The 27,796-nt window shown below is 38.6% G+C and overlaps 1 protein-coding gene across 8 annotated transcripts in view; it reads right to left on the bottom strand.

Moving 5' to 3' along the window:
- SMARCA1 (SNF2 related chromatin remodeling ATPase 1) overlaps window positions 1-27,796 on the bottom strand; it is a 433,394-nt gene that overhangs the window by 344,337 nt on the left and 61,261 nt on the right. For 2 of the 8 annotated variants that reach the window (XM_073879174.1, XM_025852592.2), the window contains 2 exons: window positions 15,979-16,120; window positions 14,161-14,901 (listed from right to left, as the gene is read on the bottom strand). In XM_073879174.1, the coding sequence (XP_073735275.1) occupies window positions 15,986-16,120 (135 nt within the window). In that variant the 3' untranslated portion in view covers window positions 14,161-14,901; window positions 15,979-15,985. Of the gene's footprint in view, window positions 1-14,160; window positions 14,971-15,978; window positions 16,121-27,796 lie in introns of those variants that run through there. The other 6 variants (XM_025852590.2, XM_073879173.1, XM_073879171.1 and 3 more) reach the window with 4 other exon arrangements.

Here is a 27,796-nt window from a genome sequence, read left to right as displayed (position 1 = left end):
CATAAAAAAGAATGAAATCTTGCCATTTGCAATGACATGGACAGAGCTAGAGTATAATGCTGAGTGAAATAAGTGAGTCAGAAAAAGACAAATACCATATGATTTCACTCATATGTGGAATTTAAGAAATGAAGCAAATGAACATGGGGGGAAAAGAGAGAGAGACAAACCAAGAAACAGACTCCTAACTATAGAGAACACACTAATGGTTACCAGAGGGGAGGGGGAGGGGGACAGGTGAAATAGGTGACAGAGATTAAGGAGGGCACTTGTGATGTATGGAAGTGTTGAATCACTATATTGTACAATTGAAACTAATATAACACCGGATGTCAACTGACTGGAATTAAAATAAAAACCTAAAAAAATAGCCAAAACAAAATTGAGGAATTCCCAATAACACAACTGACAGATAACCTAGAGAAATTCTCCTGGATTGAAACTACTACCAACAAAACCCCACTTCTACTTGACTACTAAAGGCCTGATTTCCTCACCCTAGAATAGGGTTGTTGTCGTTTTTTTTTTAATGTGGTTCCTGGACCAGCAGCATCAACATCACCAGAATGCTCTGAAGCAGAAACTCTGGGGGTGGAACTCAGTGCTTGTGTTTTAATAAACCCTCCAGGTGATTCCAATCCAAGCCAAGTCTGAGAACCAATCCCTCAAAGCTGGCTTTGCCCAGAGTGCGGATATCACCTGGAAGTGGACTCCTGCTGCCCTTAGAGCATGTCAGGGGTAATCCTCCCAGAGGCAGACTCTCCAGTTGGTCAGATTTGTTGACCAAGGAATGCATTGTTGTGCAATAATGTATGCCTACTGATTCCAGTATATAACTCACCGTACCCAAGCAGCTGCAGGATGCAATATATACTCTGAATTAACAACTAGAGGCAGGCTCAGGAATTGAAGATTTGAAGATGCCACCTAAAGATTATCAACACTGGGTCTGATAAGCAACTTTTACTGTGATCTTTTCTCATTACTTCTAGATAAAACTGGGTTGTCTTCCTCCTCTAAGTGGGAGAGCAGGTGTTTGTGGTTGAGGCATAATTGGTAGATTGTTTTAGGCAGACACAACTTTGGTACAGCATACAGGAGGAAGGTTAATATACCAATGGGCAAGAAGTAGACTATAGGGAGATATCAATCACGGCCTGCCTGCAACCTTTGCTGCTCATGCTGCCAAGTTTCATATCACATGACCTTGCCCTTAGCCATAGGGTGTACCCGACCCAGGTTTAGCCAAGTCAGTCAAACCACTTACCTACAATGCGACCTGATGCAGAAGATGATCTATACCCCTAAGATTCTCCCACTTAAAAATCTGAAGACTGTAGCAGTAAGAAATGACAATCATCACTTACCAAAAACGCCCTGAAGAAGAGAAGGATCTATGGAGGATCATGGCAAGGCAAAGTAACAACAAAAGCAGAATGCATTGAGAACAGCATGGAGTTTCAAGAAATAAAATCAGTAGGTCATCCACTGAGGCTAAAGAAACAGAGATACTGAGAAACAGAGAAACAGAGATACTGAAAGGGAATAACAATGACAGGGACATTGGGAGACATCATGTCGTCCTGAAGAGAGATGGAAAGCATAACTGCCTCGATTCCTGCTGGCTGGTGTTCTTACAGTGCCTGAGGAGAGGGCTATTTAAATTAGTTTGAGTGTAAGAGCAGGTAAGGGCGATTAACAAGATGAGAGAAACACAGTCAATGAGAGAGGCAAAGATAATGATAGAGAAATACAGGATCAAAGGGGACAAAGACAGTTCTAGTGATGCAAAGCTTAAAGGGCATTCTATCAGAAAAGCGGTCACGGCTACAATCCCTTCTCCCAGGAGTTTATCCTAAAGTCCAGTTAAATGAAAAATAAGTGAATAAACGCACACATGAATAAATAATATTTTGAATAAATACATTAAGTTAATGACATTTGTCAGAATGGACAGAGGTGACTCTGGGCAAGGCCCAGTAGCAGAAAGAGCAACAAAGTTTCTGAAATCAAATCACTATGAGAGTAGAAAGAGACGGCTCTGGTGAGCCAGCCCTTACCCCAAGCCAGGTAGTCAGAGAGGAACAGGATTGGATCTGTGCGGTGGCAAACCCAGCAACCAATCACACTTCAGCTCTTCTGGTGTCCTGAAGAAAAGTTAATGTTTCTAAAGAGCTCAAGTATTTGAATTCCCAACCAGTTCTTGCTAGAGCACCTTTGCTCAGTGGTGGCCTGGGTGGAATCTCAGTAAGGGGCCAGGGAAGTGATGTGAGTGGGAGTGTTCTGCCCTAGACCCATTAAATTCAGTCATAACAAGTGACAATGCACAGTCCAGCACAGCAATGGCAATGGGAGCAACCAAGGGATCAAAAACCTTGCCAACTTCAGTGGCAGTAAAAGTGGCACGAAAGCCTGTCCTGAAGCAAACAGCTTAGGGTAGCCAAGGTGGAAGGAAGCCTGCAGCCTTGATAGGGCTTGTCTGGGTTCAGACCCAGTGCCAAGAGACGAGTAGCAGGGCCAAGCCCTGAACCTGGATAAACATACAGGACCTTGGGGGCATTCCCAGACACACAGAACATTTTGTTCTCACTGCCTATTTTGACCCTGCCACTTTGAGCCCAAGAACATTTTTGTTCTGTATTTTGCTCTTTCCTCCACCCAGAGTGGAACAATTCACATTAGAATTCAACTTTGCTAGGAGTTTAATACCTCTACTTCAACTTATAAGAAATTTCTTTGAATGTATAAATAGGGATTTGACACCATGAAAGTAGCTGAGCCAACGAGAGGAAAGACACTGCATGCTGATCTTCCCAGTTATAGGGTTGGCACATGTTGCATTAAGTTCCCTTCTCAGAGTACTCCCGTTTTACTAGTTTCTAACAATGACAACCTGAAGTGTGGTGCCTCAGAAAGAAAAAAGGTATCTCCTGAAATCCAAAAGCCGGTGTGATGGTCACAGCTAAGTCATGTTATTCTCCTACTGGACATTAACAATTTCACATATCAACTCCAAAAAATGTTACTCTGAGAACATGAGAATGTGAGACGAAACAAAGCCACTTCATAATTTTGTCTTAAGCACAAAGTCAAGGTCACTGTGCCCCCAGCAAACTACCAAACTCCACCCCTCTTGGCTAAAATGAATAACCACTACTTCTTTACCAAATATAGCTTTATCCTGTCTCTAGCCCATCCTCTCTATAGATAAGATTTTATTGAGAAACCCAGTTATAGAATCATCCCTGATTTTTGACAGCATCCAATCTAGAAGGAACCCTCATTTCCTTAGACCCTCCCTTAATCACCTAACCAAAGCTCAAATCCCATAATAGATTCTTTCTACAATCCTCTCACTGAGAGACCCATGGTTCCCCATGGGTGGTTGTTTTTTTTTAAGGATTTTATTTATTTATTTGACACAGAGAGAGACACAGCGAGAGAGGGAACACAAGCAGGGGGAGTGGGAGAGGGAGAAGCAGGCTTCCCGCTGAGCAGGGAGCCCGATGTGTGGCTCGATTCCAGGACCCATGACCTGAGCCGAAGGCAGACACTTAACGACTGAGCCACCCAGGTGCCCCTCCCCATGGTTTTTATTTTCTCTCCCTGCAACAAGTAATAAACCCAACTTGTTCATCTACAGGTGTGTTCTTGGTGGACTTCAGCTGAAGGTCACTGACACACCCCTAAAATGTATTCTTTTAATTGATTTATTTTGTCTTTATTGTTGTAGGTGTGTGTGTTGCATTAAAGGTTGAAGGACATAAACTTGCGGTATCATACTGATGACTGGGGGGGTGGGAACAGAGTTTTACATGTTGAGCATACAATAACTACAAAGAGTTTAATGGAGAAGTAAATAGCTATAATTATATCAGGAGAAACTGCCTAATTAGGTTGTATTATGATGTTACATTAATTATTAAACCACTTGAGTCCATTTTAATGGAAATTTGGTGTTTTAAGAAAATTGGTGTCAATTTGGGGGCTCAGGGATGTATGACATTTTCTCCCACTTAAAGTAATGGTAATTGCAACTTTGACTTAGGAGGATTTGCGCTAAAGGAGATTGCCAGAAACAAATCACTTATAAGTATGGGTGTGCAATAGCACAGATCCAGTCTGAAGATTAGGAAAATTCTGGAACATCTGAGGGGAGTTGTTCACAACTTCCTCATGGAATCACGAAGAAATTAGTATTAATTTCCAAGTCATAAAAATATAGCAGGTAGAGGGGCGCCTGGGTGGTGCAGTTGGTTAAGCGTCCAACTCTTGATTTTGGCTCAGGTCATGATCTCAGGGTCATGGGATTGAGCCACACATCAGGCTCTGCACTCAGCATGGAGTCTGCTTATCCCTCTCCCTCTGCTCCTCCCCCGGCATGCTGTCTTTCTCTCTACCTCTTAAATAAATAAATAAATAAATAAATAAATAAATAAATAAATATAAATCTTTTTAAAAATATATAGCAGGTAGAACTAACACAAATAAAATGGTCAATGTCTAAAAATGCACATAGTAGGGCACCTGGGTGGCTCAGTTGGTTGGGCGACTGCCTTCGGCTCAGGTCATGATCCTAGAGTCCTGGGATCAAGTCCCACATTGGGCTCCCCCTGCTCTGTGGGGAGCCTGCTTCTCCCTCTGCCTCTGCCCACCACTCCCCCTGCTTATGCTCTCTCTCTCTGTCAAATAAATGGATAAAATCTTTTAAAAAAATGCACATAGTAAAATTTATTAGAAACAAAAAACTAAAAACTACATGTCATTTTTAACATTGGCAATTCTGAAAACTGACCTGAGAAAATGTAGACTTGGTGGAAATAACCACCATAGAAAAACATGAAATGTGGTGAAACTGCACATGATAAAATTTGTTATTGGCTATAATTTTACAGAAAAACCACACGTTCTTGAAAAATTTAGATCTGTAAAATTTGACTCAGGGAAACTAGACCTTGATGAAAATCATGTCCACAAACCAAAAATTTACAATGCCAAGTAAATTTTACTATGAAAATTAATTTATTGATAAGGCAAATCCTTACTATAAAGTTAAAATGAAACTAACCAATCCCAATGAAAATATGCTCAGTAGAATAAAAGTACAAATGGGAAAAAATGGAAATGTTTTATCTTACAACTTAGAAAATTCATCAAGGACTTTCGTTGGCTTGAAGGAATTTGTTTCAACAAAAATTTGCTCAATAAAAAATCATCAATACTGGGGTATTAGGGGGCACCTGGGTGGCTCAGTCAGTTAAGTGGCTGCCTTCGGCTCAGATCATGATCCTGGGGTCCTGGCATTGAGCCCCACGTCTGGCTCCCTGCTCAGCGGAGAGCCTGCTTCTCCTTCTCCCTCTGCCTGCCACTCTGCCTACTTGTGCTCTCCCTCTATCTTTCTGTCAAATAAATAAAATCTTTAAAAAAAACCTGGGGTATTAGGATAGAGTTCCATATACTAATAACAACAAAATTTGAGACAGTGGCTTAAACAGATGGAAAACTATTTCTCTCTCAAGATAAAGAAGTCTGGAAGTGGGGGCATCCTAGGGTTGGAAGGCAGTTCCATGGTCATCAGGGACCCAGGCTCCTTCTATCCAGTTGCTACAGCATCCTTGATGTGCATCCATATAACTGAAGATGGTTGCTTGAACTCCAGCCATCAAGTCCACATCCCAACCAGGAGGAAAGAAGAAAGGATGAAGAAAACTTCTCCTTTTCAGGACACTTTCCAGAAGTTGCAATGTTAGTTCTCTCTACATCTCATTGGCCAAAACTTAGTATGTGGCCATACCTCACTATAAAGGAAGCTGGGTAATGTAGTCTTTTAGCCAAGTGGCAGTGTGGAAAAACTGAAAATAGATGTTCTTATTACTAAGCAAGAAGTAAAAGATGTATATTGGGAAGCCAGTAGCAGTCTCTGTCTCTGTTTGCATAATTGTGATATAACTGCTTATACTCAGAAACAGGGAGTCCAAATATTCTTGCGGCCAAAATACACAGGGTATCCAAATTGCTAAATCAAAAAGACTACTAGTTCAAAATGGCAGTCAAAAATAAAATACCTTTGTACCCTTCACAAACATATCAGGAAGGAAGGCTCTAAGAGATAGACTGGGGACTTTCCACCGAGCTATGCACACGGGGACTCAAATGTTATAATTTGGGATACTACTAGAGGACTGTTAAGTCACACACTAACTATAAAATCAGGACACCTCAACAGAAAGAGCCTGTGATAGATTCCCCTCCACACTCATCTTGTATCCAGGCCTTTTGCAATGTTACTTTGCAGCATCTCCCATCTGGAAGTGGAATCAATTTCTCTATCCCTTGAATCTGGTCTGGCCTTATAATTTGCTTTGACCAATAGAATCTAGTAGAAGTTGTGTGAAATCTAAGCCTGAGGCTCAAGAGACCTTGCAAGTTTTGCTCTTTTTGTTGGAACGCTGCCAAGCTACCATGTGAACAAGCCCAAGCTAACCCACTGGACAATAAGAGATATGTGGCTGAGTTACCCCCATTGACCAAGCCAACAGTCAACCACCACAACCAGTGTCACCTAACTGATCAGAAGTTGACCAAACACACGAGTGAGCCCAGTCAAGACAAAAGAACTACCTAACCGAGCCCAATCCAAATTACCAACCCACAGAATTGCAAGTTAAATAAATGGTTGTCTTGGGGCACCTGGCTGGCTCAGTTGGTAGAGCATGCAACTCTTGATCTTGGGGTTGTTTGGAGTTTGAGCCTCATGTTGGGCATGGAGATTACTTAAAAAAATAAAAATAAATGGTTGTTTTAGGCCACCAAGTTTCTTATTTATTTATTTATTTTTAGATTTTATTTATTTATTTGACGGAGAAAGACACAGCGAGAGAGGGAACACAAGCAGGGGGAGTGGAGGGAGAAGCAGGCTTCCCGCCAAGCAGGGAGCCCGATGCGGGGCTCAATCCCAGGACCCCGGGATCATGACCTGAGCTGAAGGCAGATGCCCAATGACTGAGTTACCCAGGCGCCCCAGGCCACAAGTTTTAGTTTGTTATGCAGTAAAAGTTAACTGATACAGAACCTAAATAAAACCATACCAAACCAAGATTAGTTGTCTTCAAAGGCTGAAGCTCACAATTCTGAATACAATTCCAAATGTTTCCTTCAGCATATTAACTCTAAACTCTGCACCCTGAGAGAGGAATCACTAGTTACGGTTCTACAAGCCTTGGGCAGTGCAACTTGCTATGCTCCAGCGCCCACCTGCATTGTGGAAGATCACATGAGGAAAATTATGGCATACAAATTATTCACATATCGTTTACATTACTTTTTTAATTATAAAATAAAAACATGTTTTGAAAACATAATCCATGCATATTCAAATGTTAGCAGTAAATGTGCATTTAAAACAGCATATGAAAAGCATCATTTTTTCTCCTACTGTCATGATTGGCAACCGTCACCATCTCCCAGAAGACTCAAAATACTGTGACACTGTTGTAAACGATTGTTCACTGATAAACGTTGTCTCACCAATAATCACAAAATATGATAGATGATAAGAAATCCCACATAGGTGATACGGAGTCTTGTTAGAAGTTACCAAGTTCGCATTCTGTAATGGTACCTCGTGTGATACCTTTTGTATTAGTCAATGTTCCAGCCATGTATCAATATGTATCAACCACAAGCTGTAGGACTTGACCTGTCTACAGAAGCTGAGCATTGAAGCAGTGTAAGCATAGTGTCCATATTGGCCTCCAGCAGATGGGGTTCAAAGCTCCTCTGTGGTCCTCTCCCTATCCTCCTATACAAGTGGTGGAGGAGTGCGGAACTGATGGGTAAGATTGCCAAACACTTTTTGCACCAGAGTTTCTAAATGTGTAGACCTTGGGAATCTAAACAATCCCACGTGGATAGAAAGCCTCTTTCTGGATTCATTCCCTCTGGAGTTGGTAGTTGTGAGGTTTTTTTCTCATTGGAATGGCAAATTTTGAAATTTGATTTTGGCTTCAAGGAAATGCTATTCACCTTGCTTTGGTTCTGGGTTCCAGGCAGCCTCTACCCTAAACCTCCTTGTGCTCAAAGCCCAATAAGTAGTATACTAAACTGGGGTTTGGAACCAAAGTCCCAGTTAATAAAATGCTACTTTGCTTTCTTTTACCACTCTTTTATGTACATACATCCCTTGTGGAACACACAGAAGTGGTAAGGTCAAGGCAGAATTTAAGTATTCCTGAGTCCCCTGGTCTATTACCATCATAATTTCATCCCTTAATAGTACTTGCATCTCACCTCCACCCTCCACATTGGCATTATCTCAGCAGACAAAGCAAATATATGCCCCAGGAACTGACATTTGGAGAGCAAAGTCCCACAAAAGAGACTGAGGTTCAGTCCTCCAACTTGAAGCACTGCTTCTGTAGGCCAAGAATGTAATCTCCCATGTGTAATAGGCAGGTACTGGTATTGGTGGAAATATTCATTTTAGGAGCTACGGTACTTTGAATTGCAGGAGCAGCAAGGTCCACGACATGACCTAAGTCTTCCTAAAATAAGCATCTTTGGCCTATTGGATTGTTAGATCTAAATAGTCACATGGCCAACTAGATGGCAGTCCCAAACTCTAAATCTCTTAATCTTATTTTAACCTGCATCCAGGGGTAAAGAGAGAATGATGGCAAGATGAAATTCTGGGTGTCATATGCCTTCTCCAAAGTTTTCTGAGTCCCTTCTCCACCATATATTCTCATGTTGACTCTGATTTGGGCAGTATCTAAACCCTAATCTACAAATTTGTGGAAAGAAGATAAAGGGATAGACTAACAGAAATAACCCTTAGTGATTTGCAAGGCCTAATCAGGAGAAAATACATTCCTTGCAATGGCTTTCCTGATCCGGTATCCTCAGTGAGCACTGGTCAAATGTCTAATCATGGTTGTGGATTCCAGAGGCTTCAGAGTGTGGATACAATCACCACAGGTAGAGTTCACTAATAAGAAAGGAATTGAGGCCTTTGCTGCACAGGGAAAGTAGATTTTTTGAGGTGGAGAGGAAAATTTAATGAAAGAAAAAAGTCAAAAAGATATTAAGTAATGCCTGTACCCAGAATGCCTTGGCTGTGAGAAATGGGTTGGCCTGTGGGCGCCTGGGTGGCTCAGATGGTTAAGCGTGTGCCTTCAGCTCAGGTCATGATCCCAGGGTCCTGGGATCGAGTCCCGCATCGGGCTCCCTGCTCCTTGGGAGCCTGCTTCTCCCTCTGCCTCTCTCTGTCTTTCATGAATAAATAAATAAAATCTTTTAAAAAAAAGAGAGAGAGAAATGGGTTGGCCTGGAAACAGTGGAAGGCCCTTAGTCAGCAGGCAGAATGATTACAGGATATTTTAAAACTCTTAACCAGGAGATACATTGAGTTTTAGTTGTGATGGGAGGCAAGCTAGGAAAGAATTAGGAAATGAAGAGAAAGAATAAAGCTTGAGATCTTAGAAACCAGGATAGACATATGAAAGCCAAAAGGACATACCTACAAAGATATACCCAGACATAATTGCAATCATCTCTCACAAAGGTAAGGGAGGCCATCTACCTAACTGTGAACAATATAGCTAACACATACTGAGAAACAGAAGGAATACTCAGTGATCAGAAGAAAATGGGTAAATTATCATATTTTAGCAATGCTCTCATATGGCCAGTACAAAAACTAAATGGCATTTGGAGACTTACAGTTGATTCTAGGAGAGAACTGAGTAAGATATCAATCCCAACTGATGATGATGATGGTCATATACCAAATATTCTAGAAAAGATAAGACCTTATGCAAAGATCTTTACTGTCTTAGATATAGTAAACAGGCTTTGGTCTCTACCACTAAAGGAGATATATTAGCTCAAAACTGTATTCATGATGGGAGGTAGACAACTGCACATACATGGCACTCACCATCAACCTTCCACACATAAATGGAGATCCTCAAAAATACACCACAAAATTTGGTAGTCCTATCTGGACAAATTCTGATATGTATCTCATGAGAAGAAGATGAGAAATTAACCAAGCATGTCTTGGCAATACTTGGCAAGGCTGAAAGCCAATGGAAATACACAGCTTGAATCTGCCTACAATGACCCAGATGAAAGTCTCCCCAGTAGGAAAACAACGTATCAGGAAATGGACAAATCATCAGGTCACTAGTCCAACAGATGAAAAAGCCTGGTCACCAGGCTGTTATAATGGCTATATGCCACAGTACAGGGAGAAAGGCCAACACTTGGTTCAGTTATCTAAATGGACCACTGCCTCAGGAGAGGGGCACCAACTAGCATGGAGAACACTTCCAGAGACCTTAGCCTGGACACTAGCTTTGGCCTTACCAAAAACTTGGAACCCTTTAACCTCTGCCTAACAATTCCCAATGCCAAAACTGTTGGTTGTATGAAAAGGCTTCCTTTGTTTACAGAGAGAAATCAGAACCCAGCACTTTGTGCCAGGGCAGAATATCCTGATGTAATCATATCACCTACTAAGTGTCCACAGAGGGGTAGACCTTCTAAGAACAGATCAATGATATACTGTCTGGTCATTACTCTCCTTAAACACTCTATACCTTTTAATGAAATAACTACGGGCTAAGAAGACCTATGCATACAAGGTGAGTGTCTTAATTTGGGTTTCCTCAGAAGCAGACCCTGGGATAAGATTCTCACGCAAGTAGTATCATTTAGGAGTTGACCCCAGAAAATACCCCCGGGGAATAAGTGATACAGAGAAAGAAAGTCAATAAAAAGTATGTCATCAACACAGCTACTACTTTGAGTAACTAGAGCTTTATTCCATGAGTAAACTCTGGGGAACCATATAGATCACATACCTAAGAGAGATCTTACTCAACGGGTGAGAGAGAGTTTGGGTACTTATACACAACCCCAATTAGTTTTTGATTGAGAGCCACTCAAAGGTGTTAACCCTCTAGTTCTCCCAGCCTATCGAACAATGGGAAGAAAAGCCTTCCAAGGCCTCTGATAAGTCCTCAAAGTCCTTAGACAAAGAGATACTGGCAGTTAGAAGTCAGCTAGAGCACACAGAAATGATAAGGCTGAGGGATTGGGGACATGACAAATAGCATTAGCTACATGTATTTGAACCACCGGAAAATCTTACCCTTTTTCAATTGGGGAGGATAGCTTAGGCAGACTAAATGAAGATGACATGGAACAGAATACTGATGGAAGTTTGAAATTTGATGACAACTTGAGGATTTCAGGAGTTGATAAGAATAGCTAGAGAGAAAGCAATGTGGACACCAGTGCTATCATGGACCTTGAAACTGGCACAGAAATCTGAAATAGGTGGCTGCATTGGCTACCGCACCATAGAGGAGGAACAACAGACCACAGTGGGGACCTTTGTCAGTAATTGGGAAATAACAGCATTTTATTTTGGTGACAGTAGATAGGTCCACCAGTTGAGTACAGGTTTTTAAAGCCAAACACCCAGCAACTAAGATAGCTGCAATAACTTCTCTTAACTGGGTGGTCTTAGACAATGAACCAAATCTGGGGGCACATTTCACGGAAGAATTGTGTGATGCAACAGTATCCAGGTTTTCCATATAGCATAACCACTCATAGGCCAGGGAGTCAGCAGTAAAAGGAGCTGTGCAATAAAGACAGATACAAACGGCTATTATGCAAATGAGATAACTGAGCTCACCCCCTTCTTTTGATTCTAAGGCAATTAGAGCCTGAGTACCCAATGGATCAAGACATGCTTTCCAAGTGCCTCTGTGGGAGGATTATTGGCAAACCTATTCACCTCTTGTCTTCTACAGAGGTCTTGAGTGAAGAAAACCACTCAGGGTCCCTGTTCTACTCACTTCCGTCCTTGCACATTCTGCAAATAAGGAATCAGGTAGGGTCAGATGCCCATACAATCGATTGGACCATTTTTGCTGGTGGGCTGGATCACTGTGCATTTATAAAATTGTAGTCATGAAAACAGCACACTCTTCTGCTTCCTCTGGCCTCCAAGCAGCTGGTAAACTGAATGTCCTGTTTTTTCTCCCCAAAAGGCAGCCAGGTCTAGAGCTACTACCCCATCAGTCTCAGTCCCTTGTTTGAAATGGGATTTCTTTCTCAGGACTTTTGAATTGTCTATCATACTTTAATTTCTCTGTGGAAAATTGACAATAAGAGAGGTTTCAAATACAGATTCGGGGCATTTTGTATCCCCAACATTGTATTATTTGAACTGTGCTATCAGCTAGTATTCACTGTATGGGTCTCTTTTGTAGGCTATGTTCAACAACAATGCTGTACATAATCTAAGACGAGGAACAGAGTAGGTGGTGAATTTTTCACTAAATATAGTGTGTTCTTTAAGTTAATGTCCTGGATAAAACCATTTCACAAGTTTCTGAGGATGACACCAGAGGTATTCATTGAACATCTTGAAGAGCTGAATTTCACTTCTCTTTGGTCCAAGAAAGTCTCCTAAGAGCCATGATATGGATCAGGAAAATGGCCCCATGAAAAGGCTGGAAGAACTTACCTGCAGATTTTCTCCCCTAAAGCAGATAGTCACATACAGCTTAGCTATTAACCCCTCTGGGTTAACAGAAAAAGAGCAAGCAGAGATTGTCAAATTTCCATGAAAGAAGTTTAAAGATCCTAATTGTACCTGCTCCCACCCTGAATTTAATTGCTAAGAAAAGAAATGCTGAACTCATTGATCAGAGTCTAGGACCCTCACTGTTTTTCAGTACACGAAACTTGGGGGTTTCAGTAAAACCCTCTCAGGTATCATTTTCTCTAGCCCAGGTAACTATAGCGTTTAAATCTTATTGAGTAGAAAATTCCAAGATTTTATTTTGGGCTTAAGAGCTCTGGATTGAAGTTTGGAGCCAAAGTACCAGCTACTGAAGTATTACTTTGCTTACCTTCACCTCTTTGTGGACCTTACAGAAAGGGTAGTTAAGTCAAGGACAGACTGGGGTAGCTCTTGGTCCCTTGACCTAGTATCACCCTGATTTAATCACTTAATAGCACCTCAATTTCACCCCAACTTCCAACAGAGTACAAGACTCTAAGTCCTAAGAGTAGAAACAGTAAAAGGAATCCAATCAGGAGCATGGCAGTAAGAAATATGAAATCTAGACAATGAATGAAGACTTGGAAGAGTTCAGCAGACAGTGGATTGTCATTCTAGATTGATTCCTAGGTGTCAGAACCCCTATGAAAAGACTGAGGGTGTGAATTTCACGGATACCCAAGTTTTGCCAGTGACAGAATCAGATAGGAAATGCAAAGGATTTTGGTAGGAGGAGGGAGCAACCCTTTAGTGATCCAAACCTTGTTTTGATAACTAAAATCACTTTCCTGCATTCCCAACTTTGCTTATTTGCTATGTGTTTCACACTAGATTCCAATCCATTTTCCCTGTTCCCTTATAACCTGACCTTGATTCTGATTGATCACATGCTAACAGTTCCATGTGTTCCACGGGTTCTTTCCTGAGCCAACAGGCCCGGCGGCAGAGGCAGCAATGTAAAACATTCCACTTGTTCCCCTACATTTGCCAGCCGTCTTTCACATACACAGGACCATGTGACTACTTTGGGATGATGAAATATAAATGGAGGGGACATGTGTCACTTCTGGGCCTAGGTAATGAAGAACCTACATAAGATTCTTCAGCCCTTCCCCTACAGCAGTAGCTGAAAAGGCCACATGTTCCAGATGGTACAGCGACAATACAAAACACTGGAGCCTCAGTCAGCCTGGAACCTTGAGTGACTGTGTGGAACAGGTTCCCTCCCATTCTCGTATCCTTCTGACCTGCATGGAATCTATAGTGTGAGCAAGAAATAAACTGTTGGTGTATAAAAACCTCTGACACTTTGAGATTGTTTGTTATCTGAGCATAATTGTATTCCTATAGAAGCCAGACCCCCTTCTTCTACATGCATAGCACTGATTTCGTACTCTTAACTTAGTTGTTAATAAAGCTACATGTTATACCCAGACTCCCCTGAACTGGCTCTACGGGACAGAAGATCACTCACAAGTCAGCAAGCAAAGCTTTAACTTTCAACCAAATACATAGTAGTGAGCAATGCAATTCAATAAACACAACTATTTTTCTACTGCACAAAACACAGGAAATAATTAAATTTCTTATAGACATTTCTTTATTATATTTTCCCACTTGAATATTTAGAGAATAATTTAAATGTAATGCATACTGACAGCAAGCACAGTATCAAATATTAGGGTTTTTTTTTTATATTTTTCTGTTCTCACCCTTTATTCCTTTAGGAAAAAAATATTTAGATGACCTCAAAAGAAACAATTATTATGCTAATCACAGTATGCAGTAACACATACAAGCCCATACTCAATAGAAAAGAAAGCAACAAAGAAGTGAAAAAGTCTTTCTCCTCAAATCATTTTAATTCATTTTTCCACAGCCATATAAATTTAAAGTATGAAACAACAATAATACAGCTATAGAATCTAGGTTCTCTTTCAAAGCAGCGGCATATAAAACATAGAAAAGCTAAAACCTCAGCACAAGCTTCAAAAGAACAAGGACTGAGAGGATTTTGATGAAGACATGAAATGCACAAAATACAGTACACAAAAATACTAGAATGCATAAAATATAAAGCTACACATTTCAGGTAGAAAGCATTGTAAAATATATAAAATATGCAAGAAATCAAAACCAAAGAGATTTTTCTTAGAGTACCATGAATACACTGGAACTGGCAATTAGCATTTGAAGATGGGAACAAGAAAATAGCAGTTTCCCATTTAAAACTTTATTTCTAGGCTTTAGGATTTCACCTTCTTGACATCCTTCTTTCCAGAGCTCTCAGTAGCTGACTCTGCTTTTCTTTTCTGTGACTAAAATGGAAACAGATTTAATGTTCTGCTCCAATATGCACATTTTTAAATGGCCCAACAATGTTAAATCTAGGATGTAAATGCATTAAAAAAAAATTTTAACATGAATATTCACTTAAATGTTATACTCACAGTTAACGTTCTATATAGCCCAACAAAATATATAACCCAATGTAAAATAACCTTCAAAGATTTTTTTTTTAAGAAAAGACATAAAATACCCATCAAAAATAGTCAGCAAATGTCTACTTACACATGGTACTATAAATGTACTCTCATCTTAAAGAACTACTTAAAGTTTTCTGGCAAAATGCTATTTATGAATGTATTATTTTTTAAAACTGTATGATAGATATTAAAATACCATATTTCATATATTCTATGATGCACATTTCTTTTTCACTTTAGCATCTCTGAAATCAGGATGCATCTTACAATTGATGACAAATTAGTTACTTGGCAGCAGTTTTACTTAGTGATACATAAAATAATGCTGTGACTTACAACAGGAAGCACCCTAGACTTGATGAAATATGGTAGTTTACTTAACCACACTCAAATAATACGATCTATTAAAGAATATTTTAAATTGTAGCTATACAAGGCAACCTGACTAGATTAAGATCAAGTCATCTTATTATTCAACAGTTAATTTATTACCAAGTAAACCAAGTAAAGCTTTGCTGTCTGCTCAATGTTCTCATTTGTACTCATAGTTCCACAAAGATCAGAAAACTTATTTGATCAAATCAGAACTCCCAGTTTCAACCTCAGCCCCATCCCATCCCCCCCACCCCTCTCCTACTCCCCCACGACAACCAGAGTCTCAATTCAAAGGATTTTACTTGCATTATACTTCTGCTTAAAGTCATGAGGAATTTTTTTTAAATACTGAGCCCTGTTACTAGGGAGTTCCTAACCATATGTTCTACAGACAAATAGGGAATGCAGTTGTAGTGTATTCTTTTTCTGTCAAAAACAAATTAGCACTTCATAAAAACAGTGTTTATAATAGGTATCATGTGGCATTAAACATAATATAGGCATTTTAATTATGTAAAAAAAAATGAGATCTACCTAAAAGTTAGGAAAATGCTGAAAATTTTACCATTGGAGTTTTAGTTGCCCGTTTCTTCTTTTCTGCTCTCTCTCTTTCCTCAATTTCCATATTTTCTTTCTCAATCAATGAAATTAGAGTATTACAGCGTCTCTGGAATTCCTAAACCAAATAATAAAAGACTTTTAATTTCTGCAACTGAGGCATAATCTTTAAAAAAATAGTAATTATTTAATGGTATCATTTCTGAAGTACAGAATTTCTAAAGTTGATGTACTTCAGAACAATATTCATACAGGATAGTAATAGATTCCACCAAAAAGATGTGGAGGAGGTAAATGTCATTCAATTGGTGAATGGGTAAACAAACGGTGGTCCATCCATACCATGAAATGCTATTCAGCAATAGAAAGGAAAGAACTATTGGTAAACACAACAACCTGGATGAACCTGAAGTGAATTATGCTGAGTGAAAACAGCCAATCTCAAAAGGTTATATTCCATATTATTCCATTTATAGAACATTCTTGAAATGACAAAAGTTTAGGAATAGAGCACTTATCAGTGGTGTCCAGAAGCTAGCAAAGGGAGGAGAATGCGTGTGACTATAAAGAACTTGCATAAGGGAGTCTTGAGGTGCTGATTACACAATCTACATGTGATAAAACTGCACTGAACCACACACACACGAGTGCATGTTTAACCAATGAAATCCAAATAAGCTGTATGGGTTGTACTAATATGCATTTCCAGATTGTGACCCTGTAATACAGTTATGCAAGGTGTTACCATTGGTTAAAACTTGGTGAAGGGTGAATGGGACCTTCCTATACATTTCTTTATAACTTCCTGTGAATCATTTCAAAATAAAAAGGTAACAAAAATCATATAAACAAAAAAGGGGGGAAAGTCCTATTGTCAAAATAAGTTTTGGAAGTATTCAGGTTACAAATGTCAAACAGATTTCTTCACTCCAGGGCTTCTCAGAGACTTAAGTTCCTGATGAGCACTGTCAAGCACTAGGTGGGAGATGTAGGATGCAAGCAGTTCCCAAAGCTATTCAACCAGCAGAAATCTCTTCTCACAGGATGTCTTGCAGGATTAGAGTTCTGAGGAGCGTATCTCCCGAAATGCTGCTGTATTTGTTAATGCAAAGCAAACAATAGCTGAAAAGACTTTGCATTAACCTTGCCATTACCTATATTTCACTGCCAGCAAATCAATGCATCCAAACTATAAACGGTTTTTATGAATGTATGGTGAGCATTAAACATGATTCATTAATATAGGTACTCATACCTATTAACCCTGTAATACTCAGCTGTATTTAAAGGTAAATCATAGATAAGTACATTTTAAAGTATAATTCCTTTTCTATATAAGCAAAAATGTCTGATACATACAAAACAGCTAAACACACAAATGAAAATGCAGGTTTATTGGCAATTAAGAACCCCAACAAAAATACAGTCAAAATATAAGAATAGAAAACTCAGGGCGCCTGGGTGGCTCAGTTGGTTAAGCGACTGCCTTGGGCTCAGGTCATGATCTGGGAGTCCCGGGATCGAGTCCCGCATCAGGCTCCCTGCTCGGCGGGGAGTCTGCTTCTCCCTCTGACCCTCTTCCCTCTCGTGCTCTCTATCTCTCATTCTTTCTCTCTCAAATAAATAAATAAAATCTTTTAAAAAAAATAGAAAACTCACAGAAAATTAAAACATCCAAATATTTTAAAATTTTTCACCGAAACTAATGATCAAAGAAATGCAAAGTAAAACGTCATCTTTATCAAATTGCCAGGGATATGTGCATGCATGTGTATGTGGTGTACAGATCCAGTGTTGGCAATAAGATGGGGATATAGGAGGGGGGGCGTGCCTGGGAGGCTCAGTTGATTAAGTGCCTGCCTTTGGCTCAGGTCATGATCCCAGGGGTCCTGGGATCGAGTCCCTCATCGAGCTCCTTGCTCAGCAGAGAGCCTGCTTCTCCCTCCGCCTGCCGCTCCCCCTGCTTGTGCTCTCTCTTTCTCTCTTTCCTTCATGCACACACGTGCGCGCACGCACTCTCTCTGAAATAAATAAATTTTTTGAAAAAGGAAAAGTTTAAAACCTACATTTAAAAAAAAGATGGGATACGGGAACTCTCATTCACTGATGATGGGATGCCAATGTTACTGCCTGTTACAGACTGCATTGTATTCCGCCTCCCAAATCCATATGCTGTAGCTTAACACTCCCGCAATGTGACTATGTTTGAAGATAAAGCCTTTAAGGAGGTATTAAGCTTAAATGAGGTTGTAAGGGTGGGGCTCTAATCCGACAGGACTGGCGTTCTTGTAAGAGGAGGAGGAAACACCCAGAGATACCTCTCTCTACACTCGTACAGAGAAAAGGCCATGTGGGAACACAGTGGGAAGGCACCATCTACAAGCCAGGGAGAAAGACCTCACCACAAACCAACCCTGCTGGCACTGTGATCTTGGGCTTCCAGTCTCCACAACTGTGAAAAACTTGTTAAAGCCACCCCATTTGTGGTATTCTGTTATGGCATCCCAAACAGACTACTACACCACACTTTTCAGGGCACCTGGCTGGCTCAGTTGGTGGAGCATGCGATTCTCCACGCTGGGCTGTGGGTTTGAGCCCCACCTTGGGTGTGGAGGTTACGTAAAAATAAAATCTTTAAAAAAAACACACTATACCTTTCTAGAAAGCAATTTGGGAATATCAATGAAGCATTTTAAAAATTTCCTCTTTTGAACTAACAATTCCACTCCTAGAAACTTAATGTAAGGAAATAAGAGATGTATACAAAAATTTACAGAAGAATGTTTGGAGAAGTATTATTTTTAGCAGGGAAATACTGAGAACTAAATTTCTGATCATGTGAAAGTGGAGGGGCACCTGGGTGCTTAGTCGGTTAAGCAACTGCCTTGGGCTCAGGTCTAGATCCCAGAGTCCCAGGATTGAGTCCTGCCCGTGTAGCTCTCCCTGCTCAGCTTCTCCCTCTCTCTCTCTGCTCCTCCCCACACTCGTGCTCGCTCTCTCTCTCTCTCGCTCACTCTCTCTCTTAAATAAAATCTTTAAAAAAAAAGAAAACAGAATACACAGACACATCTTACTGTATACATGTATACAGAAAAACAGCTGAAAGAATAGTAACTACAACATTATGAGTGGTCAGCAGCAGCTAGCTCTGAAAGTAGGACCAATGCTAACTTTTATTTTCATTTTCATGCTAGACTATATTTTCCAAATTTTCTGCAATGAACATTTAGGTCCTGGGCAGCCTGTAACGCTTTTAAGAAATGGCAAATGGTTTTAACTTTCCAAATACAAGCCAGAAAAATGACATACAACATAGAAAATGATACATACAGAAAGATTATCAACTCTCCAAGCATTTTCTACTTCCTAAAAATTCAAGCCCAAAAGGAGGCAGAAAACCAAAGATAGTCTCTACCCAGAAAAACAAATCCTCCTTAATGTTTTAAAAATATTACTATTTATTAGAAATAACCTTACAAAGCACTGGCACATTCAGATTTCTCCTGCATCCCCAATTACCCAAGGTTAAATAATTTAGGAAAAATAACATCCTTACTTACCAAAACAATAGTGGTATCTTTAATATGCAGACCAAATACTCTTCATAGCTTCATCCAATAACACACATACAAATTAAACAGCATGTTATTCAATTTATCTATTATAAAAAGGACTAAGTTGACCCTGATGAGATTTGATTGTTGGTTTCTAGGGAAACTATTAGATAGAGTCTTTATGTGAGGCTGATTCTTGACTCATTAAGCTGTACCCTCTGGCTGTTATTATTCTCAATAAGTACTAGTTGCCAGTGACTGCAGATATCTTTAGATACATGTTCATGGTTCAAATGGGTGATTCAGGGGGAAAAAACTAATACTTTTGAGACTGTCTCATATGCAGGGAAGTAGAACATCTCCAAATGATTATAAATAGACTGTATAATAAGTTCTTACCTTCATTCCTTTTAACATGTCACTAACTACTCCAGACACAGAAAAATATCCTCTCAAGAGAAAGGCACCAAGGAATGGAAGAGTGTGGATGTTACCTTCCTAGCATAGGTAATGTCACTTTCTCTAGGGATACCAACCCCATTTTTTATTCACATGCTTAAGCACTGCCTAACTAAACAGATGGTATCATAAACAGAACACTAGCTAAAACCAGAAATTACAAAGCAAAAGACCAGATTATCAATAAAATGGTGATTCACTTTTTGAATAACTATGAAAAATTTCATAATATCAAAAGCACCTTTATCTTACATGATTTCTCCTTTCACATCCATATTCTCCTAAATTCTTGTACGTCTTTATATTCTTATTTTCCTAGGGTTACAGGGAATGTGTCTTGTGGTCTCTAACTGTGTCCACAATTCTGTGGTCTAATTATCTTTTACCATTTCCCAATGCTGGATTTAGAAATGAAGTTGGAGCGAGAAAAACAGCACACAAGAGGAAGAGAGAGGATGCAAAAACAATAAAATACTGAAGAGAATAAGAAAATGACAAACGGAGGGGTGCCTGGGTGGCTCAATCAGTTGAGCGTCAGACTCGGTTTCAGCTCATGATCTCAGGGTCATGAGTTCAAGCCCTGTGTCGGGCTCCAAGCTCAGCATGGAGTCTCCTTGAGATTCTCTACCTCTCCCTCTCCCTCTGCCCTTCCTTCCCCCGTGCTCTCTCTCCCTCTCATTCTAAAATAAATCAATACATTTTCAAAAAAATAAAAGAAAATGACAAATAAAAAACTGGTGTTAGTATCTGTGGCAAAAAAAAAAAGTACTGTGTTTATACATGTGTGGGAGATACTGGATTTTTAAAAAGTTAAACAATTTCTTCAGGGCAGGACTTCTCAGAGCTTTTAGTACACTAATGTAGACTGGAAATGTCAAGGGCAAGACAGTATCAGCATTTCCCAAATCTATTCGAACATAGAACCTATGTTCTGCATATCATAGATTTTCATATCCTAGAACAACATTTGGTCAAAACCAACTTGGGAGATGCTATGCAGGGTAAGAGTGATAAAGCTAAGTTTGGATCAAAGGACAAAGAACCTAGACACTAACAGTGAAGAACTTAGGAATTTTACTTAATTTAGCCAACAAAAGGATCTCATTAATGGATTTTTGAGCAGAAGTGGTGTAATCAAATGTGTATTTTGTACTCGGAAATCTTCCCTTGATACAGACTTTCAGTGGTATGAGTTCATAAAATCACAGACTCTCAAGATTAGAAAGGATCTTTAAAAATCATTCAAGTTGATGCTGAATCCATTCTACTAGGTCTTTGCTAGTTAGTTGTCTGGCCTGTCTGAATTCTTCCACCAATGGGACTACCAATAGACTACCTCCCAAGGTTGTGTATTCTACATTTGGACAAGTTAAAAATGTTCCCTAATGCAGTGCTGCCTTATTATTTCCCACAATGGTTTCTAGGTCTAATTTTTGTAGACACAGAGAACAAGCTGATTCCCTCTTCTGTATGACAATCCTTCAAATACTCCAAGGCAGCTCTCACACCTCCACCACAATCACCACCAGACCTCCCAAACACCTCTCTTTTAGGCTCAAGAGCCTCTCCCTTTATCCATCCTTCATTTAACACTTTTCTTAAGGGACTGTATGGCACTTATATCTACCATTGGTTATATAATTTCTTTCTTTCCTTTCTACCTTTCTTACAGTCTTTTAACCAGAGAGCACATCTTTTTTGTGAAGAGCCAGATAGTACGTGTTTTTGGCTTTGCAGACCGCACACTCTCTGTCACAACTACTCAGCTCTGTTGTTGTAGCATGACAGCAGCTGTAGACAATACATAAATGAATGTGTTCATTTATGGGCTGTGTTCCCATAAAATCTTACTTACAGATAATAAAATTTGAATTTTGTATCATTTTCACGTCACAAAATAGCTTTTTATAATTTTCTTCCAACCATTTGAAAATGTAAAAATAATTCTTGGCTTATAGGCCGTAGAAAAACAGGTCGGGGTGGGGGGCTATAGTTTGGCAAACCCCATTTTAAACTATAGTCTTTAGATTTACTTTAAAGAAATTATGCTGCCTTGGTTTTCCATACCTTTCTAATGGTTTGTGATTCTATTCAATGCAAAGTCACCCAAGTTTCAACTTTTGAATACTAGGATACATATCTCTACCTTTATTTAATAAATGATGAAATGTTTGCAATGAGCAGCACTGCCCCTTACTGTGCGGTGAATATCAATCATGCCAGGCACCAAGTTCAAATATCCTTTGCCCCAATACTCGGCTTCAAAGCATCAATTCAAAAGGCACAGAAAGCATCAGTAGACTTGAAGTGACTTATTCAAAGAGATTAAGGAGGCTCCACATTACATTTCCTATGTACTAAAATCCTAGACACTAAGCCTACCTAAGTCTGAATGACAGAAGGTCTGTGCCTGTTACAGTTCAAAGTCAAAAGCAGGTGAATGAACAAGGGCAAAAAAAAAACAAATAGATGGCACTCCACATTTGCGCCTCTAAATCTGTAGCTAGTTCTATACAGTCAGAATTTTCTTCTACAGTTCTTAGTAAAACAAAATGGGTGTTTTTCTCCTTTGCTCTTTTATTAACTCCCTATACTTTACTTCCAGAATCAATACCTTCAACTGTACATTCTGTGGTATATTTTCCAGGTTCTTTGTCACTTTTGAACCTCTATCATACTTTAAAAAAGCAACAGCATTCTATATTAGAATCTCAGGGCCCAAGCATACCAGCAGTTAAATGGGAGATAATACTCCAATAAATATATCCTATATTTCTCAAGTAAGTATCAAACATTATGATACTTTTAGTTAACTGCTGCCATTTACACACATCATTATTTACAAAATGTTATTGTCCTCTCTTTGCAAGATAACACCTAAGTAAAAACACATAAAATGGACTCTTGTTAGTGCATTTATTATATTTCAGATTGTTAGAATGGCTCAGTCTTAAATCCAATACTATAGTTGCTAATAAAACACATGATATTTATAACAGGCTATTCAAACTTATGAAAAAATAAAAGCTTCAGGGATGACAGCCAAATAAAGTCTATCATTAGAAAAAGGTAGATGAAAAGAAAAGAAAAACTCATTGCTAGATTTCTTTACTTTCTACCTAAATCTGATACAACCGTAGGAGTTTATGGGATAGAAGCCAACTGACGTACAAAAGTTCCATGCTCATTTATTCACTGAATGCCTACTTTGTGCAAGGTGCTATGCTGGTCCTTTTAGATATAACTAATTGCACTTGAATGTTAAGAGAACAGCAGTTTAAAAAAAAAAAAAAGACTCTGGGGCAGATGGTGATACATTAGCCAAGGGGTAAGTGAAAAAAATGGAGGAACAGAGGAAAGATAGAGATATAAATTTGGGAATTATCAGCCTATGTGGTAACTGAGATAGACATTTGCCCACTTCCACAGAACAGTATTTCTAAAATGTAAATTTGATCATTGTCACTGCCCTATTAAAGTCTTTCAATGACTCCCCCCATTTCCTATAGACTAATGACAGAAGACTTCTGTACGGCAGACAAGGCCCTTCATAATTTGGCAGCCAGCTATTTACTCATCTTCCAATACTTCCCTACTCACACCCTACCATACTAACCTACTTGCAATTTCTGAATATGCTGTGCTTGTTTATACCCTTGCATATGCTGTTTCCACAACCCAGAACGTAGTCCCATGGCCAACTCCTAGTTTTTTAAGACTTAGATCCAAGAAGGACCAGTTCTGGGAAGCCATTCCTCTAACCTAACCCTCAAGGCAAAATTAAGCACTACCTCTCCTGTACGTGCCTCTGTATAGAACCTTTTTTAAAATTAAGGCTGAAAAGGAACATTTTAGTCTTTTAGATACATGAGGAACTATAACCCCTATGAGCATAAATATATTTTGTTTTTAATATTTTAATAATACTATAGTCAAGAAGAACCCATCAATATATTTTACAGTTTACCAATTTTACCAATAGTGTACTAATTCCTATTTTCACATTTCATTGTAATGCTCTAAGATATCAATATTAGCTATTATCACACAATTAAGTACTAATATATAAAATAAAAAGTCACAAGCAGCATTCTGTATGAAATTTCCTAGACTATACTTCATAAACAACAAAAGTGTCATTGCGACTACAGAATAAGTTGGAAATTTTTGAATTTGACTTTAATTTTTCTAAATTATCTATTAAATCCTAATTGGACAGATAATTTATAAAATATCCTATATCAAACTAATAACCTAATTAACATTTACTATCACTGATAAATCTATAAAAAGGAAGCAAGCTAATAAAAAGCTATAGCAATTTTTCTAAAAAGTATTTTTTTCTCCAATTCTAATCAGGAATGTCATTGTCTTAATTTTCAATAAGGAACATTTTCATTAATAATAAAGTTGTGATTTGAAAACAAACAGTAATAACGTAGAATTTTTATTACATTGTATACAACAGTATGCAATTCTTTCTGAGATGCTATCAGAAGAATTCATTTAACTACCTGAGGCCGGGTGATTGTAAACAATTCGTTACTAATACTTTGATTCAACTCCAAGCTGCATGGCTACGGGCAACGCACACACAGCTTCTTGAAGCGGCTGAGAGAGGAAAAGAAAAAACCTCCTCAGTGAGGCTAAAAGGCAACAATGCTTTCTGACTGAAATTCAGAGTCAAAGCAACCCTGCAAAGGATGCTATAAATGGTTATATCAAGAAATGTTCTTTATCTCAGAAAGTTAAATTCTGCCTTTTCTCCTATAAGTCCTTAAAAGGACCTAAGCAGGTCTAAGGAATTACTGATTAAACTTTGAGTACTTTCCACATGTCCTTTCCAGTAAACCTGAATAATGTGCTAGATCTTTTGAATCTTGATTCTTCTCAAATCTCCCAGTCACGTTAAGTCTGTCACTAAATGAATGGAGATAATACCCTGAAATTCATTCCCTAAAAGGAAGGGCAAAAAAATTAATGAGCTAATGTTAGTAAGCAGATTGGCAAGTATTACATAAAGGATACTATATAAACACAGAGTATTATCATTTCCTCTTACAGTCACTTGGTAAAGGTCCTTTTAATTCTGATCATCTTTGAACATGCTAAGACTAAGACCCCAATATAAGATGTTTCTCTTTTTCTTTTTTCTTTAAAGATTTTATTTATTTATTTATTTGAGAGAGAGAGAGAATGAGAGAGAGCACATGAGAGGGATTAGGGTCAGAGGGAGAAGCAGACTCCCTGCCGAGCAGGGAGCCCGATGCGGGACTCGATGCAGGACTCGATGCGGGACTCCAGGATCATGACCTGAGCCGAAGGCAGTCGCTTAACCAACTGAGCCACCCAGGCGCCCTATGTTTTTCTTAGCAGGAAAATGGTAAGGCAATTCACATGCTCTGAGCTTAAAAATCTAAATTGATCATATCCTTCCTACTTGTTTATGTAGTTCAATAGCGACTGATTACTTACTTAAAGACCACACACGTTCTCAGAGAAAAAAAATCACAATCTTTTTTAGCACATAGAAATAGAACTAAAACTCATTTTCTCTTTTGTATAGCCAGCATTTTTAAATGGAGAAGAGACTCAAAGAAATCTTCATACTTTAGCTGAAGGCTTTCAAAGTCAGGCATATTTAGAAGTGGAGGTTCATGCCTTTAAGCACTTTAAGACTGCTTTAAGTCAGAAGCCATGAATTCAGTACTTTGAGATGTCTGAGTAAAATATAACTACCAAGGTTTTCACTTTCTTCCTAAGTATTTCACACTATTTATTGGTGTTTCTGGGAAAGAAGAATCACCTTTAAGCAAAACTATGTTTTTTAAAGATAGCTTCTTTAGTAAGCTAAGTTTAAAGTTTACTCATTAATAAGATTTCAATTTGAACACAGTGACACACATAATGAATCAAATTACATCCTTCGTAGTTCTGAGAGGATTTTTCAATGAAACAAATTAATTTTGGAAAACACAACTGCCTTTTTCAAAAGGAAGTTCCTCTTCCTAGATTGTGCATGTGATTCACTATACAAGAACAATTATTTAAAATAGAAGGGCAAAGAGATCACCTGGAATTATTAATAATCCATTCCTTTAATTCCCTAATGATTGATAATGCCATGAAATATTCCAAAAAGACAGTCTAACTATATGCATGTTCTAAAATATATTACTTATACTCTAAATCCAGAAACATAAGCAAAAATTATCCACTAACTAGGAGGGAAATAAAAAAATATGATAGAAAAGTTAAATAAAAAACTTTGGATTAAAATATTTAAATATGAAATAAACTATTACATGTTCTTAAAGATTCTTTAGAAATCATAAATTCTACCTCCCAGAAGGACAGAGGTATCTTCGTTATTAACAGACAAAATAAAGTTTTCACTTCGCAATCACGTAATTAGTTAATATCTGCTCTTTGGAAAATGTACATTGGAGATTTAAATCTCTTGGTAAAGAAAGAAGTAAATGCTTTGTAGAAAGATGGAGGAAAATAAGAATCTTTAAAGGGAGTTCAGAGACATCTAGTGGTTGATAATAATATACCGGGGTTTTTTTCTTAGAAAATAAAATAAGGTTATGTAGTTCTATAGCCACATTCTTATTACAAATAATACAAGGTTTTTCTTGCACTTTTGAATCTGTTTCATCCTCTGCTTTAATTTAATGATTCTAGAAACTGAAAACAGCATTAAACTCTCAACCTTTTAAAAAATTAGTAAGGTATCACTGAAATAATACTCAAAATGCAGCAAATGTTCTATCACATAAAAGGACATTTATGATCTACATGATTCACTGACCAATGCAGGTAGGCATTTGTCTTTTACAAATTGTTGATGCTGCTCTACATTAGATCATTACACACATAAAACTCCAAATGGCTAAAATTTTTAAATTCATGGCTTTTGACAGGAGTTCTCTGCTAAACATGGTCATAGATGCACTGAGCTAGAAGACACCTTAAAAGGCCAACTAGCTCACTGCCAAAGTCTTCAGACACTCAGAATAGAATCTCATTTTCAAAGCTAATAGAAAAGCTATTTACATTGTTCTTCAATAATCTATTTCAATGATCCAAAGAACCCTGTCAAACAACTCTTCTACCTCAGACCTCAGCCTTTCATGCTACAGATTCTTATTTTTTATTTTTAATTCAACTCTTCCTACTATATCTTATTAACATATATACCTCTTCATATTCTTTTGTGTAAGCATAGCACTTTAAATTTATCCCTAGGGCGCCTGGGTGGCTCAGTTGGTTGATCAACTGCCTTCGGCTTGGGTCATGATCCTGGAGTCCCGGGATCGAGTCCCGCATCGGGCTCCCTGCTCGGCAGGGAGTCTGCTTCTCCCTCTGACCCTCCCCCCCTCTCATGTGCTCTCTCTCTCTCACTGTCTCCCAAATAAATAAATAAAATCTTTAAAAAAAATAAAAAATAAAATAAAATAAAATAAATTTATCCCTATTAATTGTCATGTTGTGAGATTCAGCCTGTCCATCATTCCAATTTCTCCAGTTCCTTTTGAATCCTGGCTTGATCCAAAGTATTTGCTAGCTCTCCAGCATTATGTATTCCATAAACTTGACAGGCACATTCACAAACACTCTAAATTTATGTTAAAGTTTTAATACATATTTGATCTTATAAAGCATCTGCCAAAATTAGTGTCTTCCATATAGCAACTCAGATTTTTCTTTTCTTTTTATTCAGCTTGAAATGAAAATATAAGATGAATCAAACAAAATATTAAGCATTGTTTCACACC

The sequence above is a fragment of the Callorhinus ursinus genome, unplaced genomic scaffold (assembly GCF_003265705.2).
Source record: "Callorhinus ursinus isolate GAN/ISIS: 27379988/994484 unplaced genomic scaffold, GSC_fseal_2.0 scaffold33, whole genome shotgun sequence".
Classification (NCBI taxonomy): domain Eukaryota; kingdom Metazoa; phylum Chordata; class Mammalia; order Carnivora; family Otariidae; genus Callorhinus; species Callorhinus ursinus.
The sequence above is the reverse complement of the archived record's forward strand: the minus strand, read 5'-3'. Positions and strand labels throughout refer to the sequence as shown.